Source organism: Mesocricetus auratus, unplaced genomic scaffold (genome assembly GCF_017639785.1).
Source record: "Mesocricetus auratus isolate SY011 unplaced genomic scaffold, BCM_Maur_2.0 Super-Scaffold_100019, whole genome shotgun sequence".
NCBI classification, from domain to species: domain Eukaryota; kingdom Metazoa; phylum Chordata; class Mammalia; order Rodentia; family Cricetidae; genus Mesocricetus; species Mesocricetus auratus.
The window spans coordinates 39,878,382-39,893,507 of record NW_024429200.1 but is presented as its reverse complement, the minus strand read 5'-3'; the positions used below and the strand labels follow the sequence as shown (position 1 = coordinate 39,893,507).

General features: G+C 37.8%; 1 protein-coding gene across 7 annotated transcripts in view; it reads right to left on the bottom strand.

The window, feature by feature from the left end:
* The window catches only part of Sema3a (semaphorin 3A), a 454,628-nt gene that overhangs the window by 115,977 nt on the left and 323,525 nt on the right, over positions 1–15,126 (bottom strand). For all 7 annotated transcript variants that reach the window (XM_040728504.1, XM_040728502.1, XM_040728503.1 and 4 more), the window contains one exon: positions 8,447–8,566. In XM_040728504.1, coding sequence (XP_040584438.1) covers positions 8,447–8,566 — 120 coding nt within the window. The remainder of the gene's footprint in view (positions 1–8,446; positions 8,567–15,126) is intronic.

The window sequence follows — 15,126 nt, the reverse complement described above, 5'->3', positions numbered from 1 at the left end:
CTCCACTTATAATTCTGTTGATGATCACTTCTGAGCTATTATTCTACCATGTTGCTCTCCTCTCCAGTCTCTGCTGTTTCTTCCTACCTGGCTCTCCTGTGTCCAAACTGCCTCACAGTACAATGTTCACATCCACACACACCTCTTCTATAGGACACAATCAGAATCTGTCTGCTCCTCTCTGTCCCTCCACAGTCTCTCTTTTTATGTCTAAAGCTTTACTGGAGCTCAAGTTAGCATAGTCAGACACACTGTAGCATGGTAGATAGTGACATTCCTTTCCAGAGTGTTATCCTGTTCTGTGACTGCATTCACAGTTATCAGATCCACAAAGTTTAGGTCTTCCTCCTGAAGACTCAGACTTCATGGTGTTCATGACACTAAGAAGGCATTCCACTGCTCATCCAAGAAACACATGCTAAATGCCACTTTTTCAATAGTCTAATCATGGAATGATTTATTCCCTCTTCTCCACATGGTACATTAGTGAGTGGCAACTTGTACAGTGACTTTTGAAAGTTTTATTATAAAATACTCTGGAAACAATGACTACCCTATTAAAATCACTGTGTGTATACACACCACCACCATCACCACCACCACCACCACAACACATGCACACACACACACACACACACACACACACACACAACAATGGTTTCTCTCTCCATTCTCTTTGTGCAAGACACTGGTGTGTGTGTGTGTGTGTGTTAGCCAGAGGGTAACTTAGGCTGTTGTTCCTCAGATGCTGTCCACCCTGTTTTATGAGACAGAATCTCTCATTGGCCAGGTACTTCACAAGAAGGATACTGTGATAGGCCAGTGAAACCCTAGAATGTACCTGTTTTTGCCTCTTCATTGCTGGTATTGCAAGCATGTGCCACCTTGCTGGATATTTTTTTATTTTTAAATATGGACTCCAAGACAATAGTATCATATCTTCATGTTCATAAAGCAAGTACTTTACCAGCTGACTGATAACCTTTAAAGACCTCCTCAACCCTTTTGAAGTTCCAATGTACAATATATTGGAAAATACTTCCCTTATTTCATAGTGATAGATTTTTGTTATATTTCATGTCAGTGGCATTTAATTTGAGATAAATGTAATATAGTTTAAATAATATAATGAAAAATAATGGATTTAAGGGACCAGGTTAAAAATGTCTTATACAACTGCGAATATGGGCATAATAGTTATCAGCTTCCAGCCTGGCGGTAGTGGCGCATGCCTTTAATCCCAGCACTCAGGAGGCAGAGGCAGGTGGATCTCTGGGAGTTCGAGACCAAGCCTGGTTTACCGAGTGAGTTCCAGGACAGGCTCCAAAACAATACATAGAAACCCTGTCTCGAAAAAAACAAAAAAAAAAATAAAATAGTTATCAGCTTCCAGCCACATCAAGACACGGGTCCCTCCAAATAAGAATAATCTAAACTGAGCTTAGTAAACTTATACTGAATTTCAAAGCAGAAAAAAGAATATAAATGTTATCAACAATACACATGAATAATGCTTTGAATGTCTTTAGTTAATTAAAATTTATTCCATTTGTTTATTTTCACTCTTTTTACATATCTTAGAAGAGAACCTACTATGCCCTCTTTACAAGATCAGCATAATTCTGACTGCATTCCAAAAGCTTATATACATGCTGTTAAGAGGAGTTCTCATCTCTCAACATAAAAAGCTTCTCTTTGTAGCAAATGGAGATTATCAAAGAAAACCACAACTCATCAAAATGCTGAGAGCAACTTATAGTGGGGTGTCCAGTCCCAAAGAATACAACCACAACAAAGAATCTTCACATAATGCTCAAGACAGAGGATTAAAAGGGAGCTGAACAATTGTAAGACTCAAATGACCTGGAAGCCTGCAGTATGATAGTGTCTCCTAGCAATAAGTGGGAAATAAGCCCATGATACAGAAACTATAAAGCACCATAAACAAGACTTGAACTACCATAATAGGCAGGCTAATGTACAAGGGGAAAATCTCAAGGGTTCTAACCCCTAGACAGAGACATCCAGGCAACTAAGGACTGTTGCTTGGGGGAGTTAAGGATTAACCCTCTAATTGGTTATCCAAAACCAAGTAGTCAGCCATGAAATACACACACACACACACACACGATAATCAAAGAAAAATAGTCCATGAATTTGTAAGCAATGGGAGGAAGAAAACAGAAAGGAGGAAATGATACAATTATATTTTAATTAAAATTTAAAAATTAAAATTGCAATATGACTTGCATTTTATTTTTGTTTAAGATGTTTTAGAAAACTAACAAAATATAGATGGAACAACATAAAATAAGCTCAGAGCAAGGGTGCTAGTACAAACTCTATCAATAATCAGTGAATTTGAGTTACTGAAGTCAACCCACATGACTTATTTTAAATAGGTAATAAAGGGCTCAATTTGATGGCTAAGTGGGTAGAGAAACAAATGATTCCCAGTGATGCTGAGCCAATAAACTAAGTTAAATTCCTGCATCCACAGAAGGTAGAAATAGAGATTCAATAGTACAAAGTTATCTTTTAAATTCCAATTCCAAATACATTCAATGGCACATGAGCAATACGCACACACACGTGTGTGTGAGTGTATGTGTGTGTGTGTGATTATAAATATTCTTGACCCATTTATATAAATCAGGTTAATGTTTCATCATGAAATGTGTTTTTGTTTGTTTTTTTAGCCTTTGCTTAGCTGCCTGTAACACTCAAAACAATGATAAATTGCTGTTACATAAGGAATCCACAGTTAGGAAAAGAGCAGTGATAAAAATACATGTATCATTTACCTCAAGTCTGAAACCAAGAACACTAAGAAACATGGACCAATGATGAGTGTCATCCAAATGAGTAGATGAATACTTAACGTCATCTTCCTTAAAAAACACTGGAAACAATTTTCTAGAATGCTGTTAGGGATTAACTTGTAATGTATATTTTCTAACACTAAGTAAGTTTGCAAATGTCTAAATGTAATCTTCATTCTTATAATTAAGCAATATCAAAACGAGAAAAAAAATACACAGAACTTATTAGCAGTGGCAATACTATGTGGACAGTTCCTGCTGTGCTTTAGGCAAAGTACAAGCTCTTTGAAATGTGAACCTGAGTCCCAGACACCAAATTAGTGCTGGGTCTACATTCCTACCCTCTCCACTGCTAGGGAGTTTTTACTTCTTTCACCATTTTTCTTTTGTCTGAGTTTTTGTCTCTATTTTAATCCCAGGAAGGAGTACAATGTGCCTTTCTTTACTTTTCCTTTTCTGTGTGAAAACAAACAAGTAAACATGTACATAGCGAGTATGGTGGTTTGAATAAGAATGTACCCCATTGGCTCATATATTTTAATGTATTGTCACCATGAGTGTCATTACTTGAAAAGGACTAGAAGAAGTGCCTTGCTGGAGGAAGTGTATCACTCAGTTTGGACTGTGAAGTTTCCAAAGCCCAAGCCAGGCCCAGCTGCTCTCTCTCCCTAATGCCTGAAGGTCAGGATGAGTTTTCAGCTACTTCTCCAGTACCATATCTGTGTGCTGCCATGTTCTCTGCCATGATGATAATGGACTAAACCTCTGAAACTATAAGCAAGCCCTAATTGAACGCTTTATTTTATGAGTTGTCTTGGTATGGTGTCTCTTCACAGCAATAAAGCACTGGCCAAGCAACTAGTCAGCTTCTGCTTTGAGAAATAATCTCACTGGTAGTAAAGAGATGGCTGCATTAAGTTCTCTGAGAGTGTACAAACCGGCAAGCTTCTCGAGTGTCATCAGCAGGTGGTTTTAAATTTCAATTTGGGATACAAAGTGACATACTGTTTATTAAATAGTAGCACACACAAAGGTCAGCTTCCTAAAATGGTTCGATTACTTTAAAGGTTAAAGAAGAAAAGTAGACACCATCAAGGATTAAACCCTAACCTGGCATAGTTCAGACCAGCAGTGAAAAGGACAGATCACCTCTGGTAGACAAAGTGAACTGCTGAGAAGAAGCTGACAGAGAACTCTGACTCTTCTCACCAGGGTTTGCTTAATACAGGGGAATTACAGACTCCAGCATGTTGTTTGAGGAATATTGAAAGGTGACACAGAAACAGCTCACCATGAGTTTACTCATGCTTGTTAGAAATAAATTTGTGCTCTCTAGACCAGACATAATGAGAACGATAACTGATCCAGAAGTGATTAGAGATCAATTACTTGATAGCTCTACCTGCTATTTAAAAAACCTTTATACTTCAGACTTTCATATACAACAAATTCACCTTTATAACAAAGGGAAAAATCAGACAAACAATTTTACTTCCTGCAGAGGTCCATGGGCTGTCATTGCAAGAGTGACCTGAGCGATGGCCATTAAGCCTCATTGCTTTTCTTAATGTCCATTTAGTTCCATCATAAATTGAGACCATGACATTATGAGAGTATTTATAGAGTTAATGCTATCCAGCACACATCTGGGTCCACCTTTCTTTAGGATCCCTGCCAATACATAGAAGAGCCCTATTTGGAATTTGAGACTATATCCAGAGACTTCTTCGAAAAACTATACTCTTCCTAAATTCATACTTCTTTTATTAGCAGATGTAAATTTGAAGGGGAAATACCATACACTATAAGCCATTTGGGAATATCTGGCCTCTAAAGGACAACTCATGTGAATGGCAGAGATGCTGAACTACAACTGTAAGCTCATCTGTGCTCTAGTCTGAATCATTGCCTCTGTGAACTCTGCAGGCGTTTTATGACAAACGTACACATGTGTATGAGGCATGTGACCTCGTTGGCAGTTATCTTCTGTGTCAAGGGCTATTGGCAGATGCCCAAGAATTGATTGACACATATCTTACAGAGCTGGAGTTAATTAATATGTCTACCAATTCCCAAATGCACCACAGGAAACAGAAAATCTGTTTAATACAGCAATCAATGACATACTGCATGTGGTCAAAAGGCATTCAATAGACAGAAAAGCTAGATTTTTGGAAGACACTACTCAAGAGTGTATGCAGCTATCAAAATTTTAGAAGAAGAGAAAAGTCTATTTTTATAACTACAAGGCTAAACTTGATGGCGTTTTGGAAATTGTTTTATTACTAGAAATAGAAAGTGATAATTTTCTCCTATAAGATTCAAAGCTATTAAATGATGAATGGGGCCTTGAATTTTTTCAAAAATAGTGTTTTAACTTCTGTGGCATACTGTCATAAAGTTGTTCAGTCAGTATGCAGTTTTCTAAGGATGAAGTTTCTACAAGATTGAAAGCTAATAATAAGATGAATAGTTACTTGAAGGGAGGTGTATTTAACTTGAATATGGCAGTGTTGTTGAGAGTCTTTCAAAATGCTTAAAGGAAAAACCTTACTTTTCTTAAATGTAATTATTTGTAGTCTAAAAACACTGTGTAAAACTATTATAATAAAATTTCTCTTCATTTTTCTTTTGTATGTAGAACAGGTAACAGGAAAATATGCATCTTCTTTCTACCCTAAAATTTAAGAGGAAAATCTTTGTAACTGAAGAAAAGGAGTCTATGAACTTGAAAGAAAGCAGTCAGGGGTGGGGTGGGGTTTGGGTTTGGCGACAGGAAAAAGAAAGGACAGAAGATGTAATTATATTATAGTACTGTAGATCATAAAAGTTATTTTAAAAGGACTTTTGAAGATGGTGGTTTCAAACTCCATGAGTGTGTGAATCTCAATCCAACATTCCCAGCTTCTCTCTTGGTGGCTCTCCCCCCACTCCTTAGCTTCCAGGCTTTCCATTAGTGTCATTCTTTTCTAACAGTATAAAGTGCACATTGTCTCTTATTCTCAACTTCATAAACAGCAAAATTGGTTAAAGCCAAGGATAGCATTTTAAGTAATAGTATAGATCAATTTAAAGCAGATTGTCTCCGAAGGCAGCTTAAGCATTGAAAATTAAATTTGATGTAGTCTAGACGAGCCCTCGTGATAATATCTTTTCCAGAATTTCCTAGATTGCCTGTCTAGACTGCTCCAAATTCCCCAGGTAATTGCATAATCATCTTCTTTCTGACCTCCTACTCTGGAATGGTATTTCATAATTTATAGTTTTCATGCAAATCAAAATCACTGACTTTTTTTTAAGGTAGACCTGTCTCAAAGTTCTGAGTTTCTAGGATAAAAAAAATTACACCTCAATATGTCATCTCAAAGAAGCTCACATAGGAAGCTAGGCTTATTTATTATTTCAGTGGAGGGGAGCCCGAGCAAATGGCCTGTAGCCCTTCACCCCCTTAACAGCCCACCCAAAGAGCAGCAATGCACAGTTGACTTGAAATCTAATACATTATTAACAACATGAAGCAGCAGTTTTAGAAGGGGTAGGGTACATCACCACAGGAAAAATGACAAAGATTCATAAATGATATATAGAGTTTTAGCATAAATAGATACCAAAGAAGTCAAAGTCTCAGATTTCTAAGATATGGGACTTAAGATAAACACAGAAACATCTAGTAAGCATAGCCTAGTGGCCTCATTTATAATTTCAGATGAGCAGTAAATGAAGGTAAGATGGCAATTACTATGAGACAGATTTACATCTTTTAAGTATTAGTTGGGTTTTTTTCCCTTCAATGACTAACTATACGATCTCGTACATCTTCATTCCAGTTATCTACATTAGAAACACAGATGCAGTAAGACAAGCAACTGGTTCTACACGAAGTAGCTGACATTGAGGAAAGGGCAGTGAAAACCTTGGAACCTGAGCCAGAAGAAAGACATGCATCCAGATTAGATGTTTTTAGCTGAGTGCTAGGAGGCTGGAAGACAATTTGACGTAATGAGCCAAACTAATATGTGGATACCGAGGCAAAGACAGTTTTGTTTTAAGTATTGTGAGCAGGTAACTTTTCCAGGGCTTCACAGCTAGTAATTGTAGCCTGAGATCTGAAGCCTAGTGTGATACCAGAATCCACACTGTTCTTTTCCTCTGCAGTAACAGAGTCCTGATGGTGCTACCGTATTCTTGAATGCTGCTCATTAGGAACATTATGATTCCAGGTAGAAAATGTGCAGCACAGTGGATCCAGCTTTTAGGATCCTGTACTGAGGTCAGCAGGTTAATGGCTGGGATGGTAGCATGGGGGCAGTTAGTTAATCAGAAGCAACTAAAAGCACTATGTGTATTTCCTACAGGGCCAGGAGTGTGAACTGATTCCTAATTTCCACCATGCGGAACAGGGAACTTAAAGAGGGCTCCCTTTCCTAAAAGACATCTCACGATAAAAAACCTTGTGGACATCAGCAAATATTTCATACATACTGAGGAAGAGGAGAAGGAGGAATACAAGGAAGAGTGGGCATAGACATAAAATATACCTGTATGGATGTGTTCTCAGGAAAGTATAAACATTCCAGTCTCAATGGGGAAGTAACAGCAGAAACTATAATACCTAACTGGTTTTAGCATTGGAAACATATAGGCTGTGATGCATCATCTTATATAAAGAAGATAAAGCATGAAATGCCTTGTTTTCTCATCTCTGGCATGAAAGCTTCACATCCCTATCCCATAGGACACCCTAAGGAAATGTAGCAGGAGCCCAGAAGTAAGGTAAAGGGGCTGCAGGAGAATTCAGTTGTAATCTTTGGGATTCCAAAAATATTCTGTGAACAAATTCTTTATTTGTTGAGCATTTCTAAATTCCAATTAGGAAGAAAATTCTGTCACAGATCACTTTCTCACAACACGAACACTGTTGTTCTGAAGTTTCAGTGCCAAAAATGACAATAGTGTTTATAATTGGGACAACTGAGAAGCCCAACTCAACACACTCTTTTCAATATTAGGAAGGTCTCCTTATTTAATTTTGATTTAAATTTATTTAACTATAATTCTCCCTCTAAAGTCTCTCTCTACATCTTTAGCAGGAAAAAATGTATTTTTCCTTATCCATGCCAATATAATAACCAAAACTATAAAAGTAGTACCAAAGAAAGTAAGAATCCAAATGTGAGATTCCATCCTTGAACCCAGGTAAAGAAAGTATCCTTCTTAGTCCTGAGTCAAAAAACAAAACAAAACAAAAACCACCACCAACAATAACAAAACAAAACAGTAGGAGGCAGAATTGTTTGACTGAGGAAGATATGGAAGGAAATGCTAGCACTAAACAGGAAGGAAGACACATCCAGCTTGCCTCCATGTGTCTCACACGCAAGGAGGATGACTCTGGAATGCAGGGTGAGAGCAAATGTTTGCTTCCTTTCTCCTGTTGCTCAGTTATTGTTGAATGCTGTTCTCTTTGTTTAATGTTCACAGACTAAAATGAATAGCAGCATCTGAATCTAAAGTAGGTCTCCAGGAATAGTGAACAAGATGCTAAATGAGCAGAAGAAATTAGCAATGAAGCATTTAACAGGAAGGAGGCAGGAACGAAATGCATTTTCCTAAGTCAGCTTTACCTCAGGGTGATGCCCAACTTCAATATAGGTGCAAATTGGATGGAAGGCCCCAGTTCCGCAGGCATACAAGTGAGTCTGATTGTAAGCCTTCAAGACCTTGATGAAATTAGCACATTCTTTCTGTAAAGTAAAAGACAAACAGTTAGTTCTACCAGTTACTCTAACTGGGGCATCTAGGGTTCTGGGCAAGCTGAGGCAGACTTTGTATGCATCTCTTTATCAGTTCTTTTTGGGCTCATTTTTGATTTTGCTATTTTATTCACAGGATAACATATTCTTAAATAAATATTATACTGTGTTGCCTAGTTTTATATCAACTTGACACAAGTTACAGTTATCTGAGAAGAGGGAGCCTCAATTGAGAAAGTACTTCCATTAGATTGGTATGTAAGCTAGCCCATATTTAGTGATTGGTGTGGGTGTGTCCAGCCCATTGTGGGTGGTACCATCCCTCTGAGTTAATGGTCGGAGGCTCTATAAGACAGCAGGCTGAGCAACCCAGTAAGCAGCACCCTCCATGGCCTCTGCATCAGCTTCTGCCTCCAAGTCTCTGCCCTGGGTGAGTCCTGTTCTGACTTCTTCAGTGATGAAGAGGGATGCGAAGTATAAGCCAAACAAGCCTATCCTTCTCCAAGTTGCTTTGTCTAAGGTGTTTCATCAAATCAGTGATAACCATAACTAAGACATATATCCTTCCATAACTCCTTCACTAAAACCATTTCTAAAACTATCCCACCTAATGGAATAAAAAGTTTTTCAACGTTGTTCATAGAGTCGTTTTTCCGTTGAATATTTGAGAGTAAGTCCAACAGCTGGAACTATAAATGCAGATAAACTCCCCAAGCCAACTACTGTATAAATGAGGTTGGTTCACAAAATGGAGAAGCAGGTTGACTCTTATGTTTCTGAGTGTGCTCTGCCCTCAAAGCTTTCATGTGACCCGTGACTTCTCGGGTGTGAACTCAGAATGCATCTGGACTTATGCAGTCAGTAGACTTTATAACTGGCGTGTTATAATAGTCTAAGTACATTTCCACATGGCATTTGCACCCAGTGCCTGCAGCTGATGACTTGGGTCTTAACTCCATTGGCCCATAAAATAAGGAGCAGGCAACTTCAGAAAAATAATTGACATTTAAATTCATGAAAGTGCCTGCTGTTCATTCTATCTGCTGTGATAGGGTGAGCCTCATGCTGTCCTTTCAGTAATATTTCTCTAAAGATGAGTTTGATTTACCTAAAACAAAATAGAAATTTCAGATGGGAGTTCTAATACTTTCTTAACAATAATGTATAATTTGGGGAGATAAGAACTACAATAAAAACACAATTTCTTTGTTTCCTTAAATTGATCCAGAATGTATCTTTTTTCTCCAGACAAGGCATAAAATTATGCTCTGAAATCAACTAACTTTTCAAATTGCTCTGCCATGAGAGAAAATTTCCCAGCTGAAAGGGTATGTGTATTCCCTTCCTCACTCATTTTGAACAGGTTAGTTCCTGCTCAAAACAACATTGTTCTGAAGCAGATAAAACTTAGTCTCCACTGTTCCTGAAGCACAGTCCTCATTCTGTAACAGGTCCTCCTCCTTCCCCTACAGGACAGAACATGAATGCCTACGCAGAGGAAGAAAGGAAACATCTGATAAATTCATTTACAAATGAAGCATTCATGGGTCTGTCCACAGGATATATTTGTACTCCTCAAAAAAAAGGCATTCTCAAAGAAGCCATTTTTAGGTTTCTGTTTTTGCTTTGAAATATGTAGGTGGCCATGTATTCTGCTCTTACAGAGACAGTCATCTTTCATTGTGGGCTCAATATTATCATATTCAAGATGATAAATAATGAGTTCCACTACCATATGTCAAAATCAAGATATTGGCTGTGCATGCTTGGGTAAGCAAATGGATATTCCAGTAAGTAATAGTGGCAGATTCAGACTGATGCCTTGCTCATTTCAGAAAAGAACAGGACTTCAGCTGGTCTGTAGACACGCTTGTAAAGACTCACATGCAATTTTGCATACAAAACTAACTTCCCAGTTTCTTTATTCACATCTAATACCTACTAACAATTTAAAATAGACTACAGTTCTCTGTGGTACAAAAGGAAAACATAATTACAAGGACAAATACTTGTAAACACAAAGGAAGGGTTATATTACCCTTACCACCGTTATGAATTTTAATGCCATTGCTTTTGTGAGTTTGTTATTTCTTCTAGATTAGATAACCAGTTAGCAATTTACCAGCAACTAAGTCTGTCTTTTCAAAGAAACTAGAGGTTATAATTAACACAAGGAAAACTCCCCAAGCACTTGAAAGCCACAAAATTGGACCATATTGAATATCAAATTCTCAATTTGTTCTCTATTAACTGTTAAATAGGGAACTACTACACTATGACAGCCATTCTTCTACAAAGCTTCTGGAACAAAATCAATCATGGGACTGTGGCTGAGAAATCTGGCAAAGGGTCTGAGTGAGTATGCTGATAACAAGTGCTGCTATCTGAGTTACAGAAAACGGAGCCCCACCCTGTTGGCCGAAGGCCTAGAATGATCTTAATTTCCCCCACTGAACTCTCCCAGTTGGCAGAAAGTTGCACTGTTTGCCATGCCCTGGGGCTACCTTAGAATTATTTTCAAAGTAAAGGTTGATGCGAATAGAGTGGGGAGGAATTTCTTGGGCTTAGAGGGCAAAAAGATGATTGTAGGAACACAAAGAAATGGAAGGAAATAATTTCAAAATCGGTTTTAAAATAGCAAAGGAAGAAACCTCAGCAGCAACGGAGGAGCAAAGCAGACAGAAAGACCTGAACATGGAGGAAGCAAAACCCTGAAAGTCATGCCAGAAAGGATCTGTTCTTATGAGGACGTCTACAGCAAAGCCTATCAATACTGTCATTCATTTGCCTTCCTTTTCTAGTTTGTGGCTGCCAAGCGTGGTGAGTGTTCCAAACAGGATATTCATTTTAGTCTGAGGTTGCCTGGACATTCCTCTAACCTAGGAGGAAGCATGGCAGCAAAAGGAAACACACTTCACACATTGCTGCTCTGGGGAGACAGAAGAGGAGTGTTTCTGACCTTTCCTTGAACCATGACGTTTCTCAAAACTCAGAATGTAATGTACTTTTTGGCATTAAACTACTGCACTGCCTTGCTCCACACTGGCGGATTTACAGTGCAATAAAGACAGTGCGGTCAGCTCCAAAATGAATTCATTTTTCAAGCCTTGATCCTTTTGGAATTTAAGTTGATATACACAGATGAATTTGGTAGCAAGTTGGTGCCCTGAATGTCAGTCAGTCATGGTGACTTTCAGATCCACAGCACCCCGAAATCATTACTTTAGAAGAGCAGTTATAATCCAATAATACCCAAGCCCACACCTGAGGGACCATGATAAATCATCCTCTATGACAAGCTGTTTGAATTTGAGTTTTAGGGGTTTCTAGCCTTTTTGGATCACATGAATAGGAGAATTATACATAAAAATATTATCCCAAAGAATAAATGTAAAGAAAATATCTATCCTTGAAAAAAATGTAGGAGCTGAAAGCAGAATGAATCGAAAACAAACATCACAGATACAGATACGGAGCACTGATTAAGCTGTGTTGCAGACTTTTCCTGGACTGTTACAAAAATAAAGCCCTCCATCTGTCAAAACAACTGCTCCATGCATGAAAATTAGAACAGAGCTGAGGTGTTTTTAACTAACTTCCGATCATTACACTCTCTGCAATACAATATAATTTACCTACAATTTCAATTACCTCCTTCTCTGTTCTTAGATTATGGATGAAATAGTGAAAATTTAACTTAAATAAAGAAGTCGCTAAAAAAATGAGGATGAGGCTGTGAACATGAACAATCTCTATTCAAATATATTCATCTCATGATTAAATCAAGCAAACTTGTTCTGGTTCAAATATAAATCAGCCCCAATGAATGGATATAGAAGAGCACTGCCTCAGGTCAATGACAATTCATTTTAAAGGAAAAATCAATAGTCCCTGTGTCATCAGCCATTTATGTGGAATTATTTTACTGTACAACCCAGCAGCTGGGAAAGCAAAGGAATCTGTCTATCAGGATGGGTGGATACACTCTGCAGGAAAATCCATTAATAAGCTTAATTCCTGAACTTAATCTGTTGACTCTCTTTTCTCTGCTCCATTTATTTGGCAAGCTGGCTGGATACTCCAAGCTTCATGCCAAAGCAGTAATCCTTGAGATTGTTCCTGTCACTCATTCTATCCCTCCTTCTATTTAAGTTGTCCCACACTTATATGGAAGCAATGTCTTTTTCCCCTTCTTAAATTGTGCTGTTGCAGCTATGATCTGATCATCCTCAATCATGTCTTCCTAATGTTTCACATTCACTGCAGGATGTTGGAAATCTCTTCTTCAAGGAGTAGTATCTCCGAAAAATGTTACACTACGTGCCTTGTGTCTGCATTTTCGCATTGCCCATCTAATGTTGAATTTGGGACTTCTAACACCCACGCCTTTACCATGACAGAATTCATCAAAGAAAGGAGAGATACTGATTATCTTTATAGGCCAGGAGGAAGAAGAGCCAGAAAGGAGCCCAGCCTTTAGAGGACTGCTTGGTGTCATTGTTACACACTTCCCTTTTTCCATTCACGTTAGGTTTTCTTTTGGTTAGAGTCATTCATGTGCAAAATACTAGAAGATATTATGAAGTTAAAATATAAAATGCTCCTACATTCTCTTAGTAATTATAGATTCTCTAATGAACTTTCAGGCACAGCACAGGCAGGAATAGCAGATTTTGCTTGGTCGAAGTTGATATTCCATAAGGATAGTCAATGCCATCACTCTTTCTCTTTTCTTTCTTTTCGTTTTAAGAGCCTAAAGTTTATTTCCATTATAAGCATAACCCCCAAAATAAAATATTGGAAATGTTTTTTTAGATATAGGATGTCTTTATATAGCCCTGGGTGCAATGGCACTTACGATGTAGACCAAGCTATCTTAGAACTTGCTATATCGATGAAACTGGCCCCAAACTCACTGATCCAACTGACTCTACCATTGAGTGCTGGAAATAAATCTTTCACCTCCATCTACAGTAAGGAAGGTGTTTTTTCATCATATAAATCAATTAATTGCCAAAGAGTCAGGGAGTGATTAAAGTGCAGAGGCAGGGTTCTGTGATGGCTTCAACTGTGTAATGTCAAAATCATACCTAGAACTCCTCCTCCAGGGAAGCTGGAATGTGACAATATTCAAAATATGACCTTGAAGAACTACTTAAAGAAGCCCTTAGGGTGACCCTAATCCAATCTCATTTTCTGTGAAGAGGAAATTGAGACACACAGGGGGCATCAGGACGAGAGAGTCCAAAGGAATGGATGAGCAGAAGTGCTTAGGTACAAGCCAAGGGGAGACCTCAAAGTCAGCCCTCCTGACGTTATACTCTTTTACATGACTGGAACAAAATAAGTGCCAATTTTTCCACCCACTCGGTGGTTTTGTGTTGTCATGTCCTAGGGAACAAATGCAAACACAGAGATTGTAGGCATGCTTGTTACGTGAAGATATAAGATGCTCAGTCAAAAGAAATGTATATTTATTATTGCTTAAATTCTTTAGCCAAATTAATGCAAATATAGTGGAAGAATTTTGCTGATGGTTAGCTAAATTATGGTCTTCTACTTTATTCAGAATTAGATATTAAAGAAAAATTTCACAAATTTAATTTGTACAGCTTTTTGAAACACAACCTTTCTTCGAATAATTGAGAATAACAGAAAAATTTACATGTTCAATGATACTTTTGCTTTCATTAACAGTATGAAATATCGCATCAATAAAGTCAGAAAATCTTACAGGTGAATTCAAATGAAGTTATCAAGATAAAATAGAATAAGCATTGACAGAGTTATTTTTATCCATTAGTGAGTGGTAGGCTGGAATTAATTGAGGCATCTTTCATTTTCTGTATGACTACAAGAAAATTGTTCAGGATCCCAGAGCTTCATGGTCCTCATCTAAAACTGGAAATAATGATACATCCAAGTATTTATTCTTTTCTCATTTGGGGGTGTTTGTTGGCTCATTTGTTTGTTTTTTTTCTATACATAGACCTGGCTTCCCTGAAACGCACTACATGGACCAGGTTGCCCTCAAACTCATAGATATTCCCATTCTTAGATTTCTGAGTGATAAAAGCCTATACCACCATGACCTGTGATTGATTAGAATACCATGATTTTATTGTTTTGAATGCTTCCAGACTGCTTTATTTTCATACTATTCTGTATCCTGTACCATTCCATGCATTATGCCAACAACTCAAGTATCGATTCATTCCTTCTAAAGACATACTTCACAGAGACTTGAAATCCACACTTGAAGCTAAACAGAGGCAGTTTTAGTGCTTCGAATATTCGTGTATACCCATCCATCTTCTGCTACAAAAAATAAACACATTTTGTTTATTAGAATTGTCATTAAATTCCAGTACTTCCACAGGGGAAGACTCTCAAGTATAGCCACTCATGTGATAATAAGGACCTTTGGTGCCCATCTAGTTAAGGAGAAAAATATCAGACATTGGTTTTCAACACCACTAGGGACTAGGAAATTTTGCTGAACCAACTCGGTAAGCTACATTACATTTCCTAGGCTTCCCTCTTCTATGGCT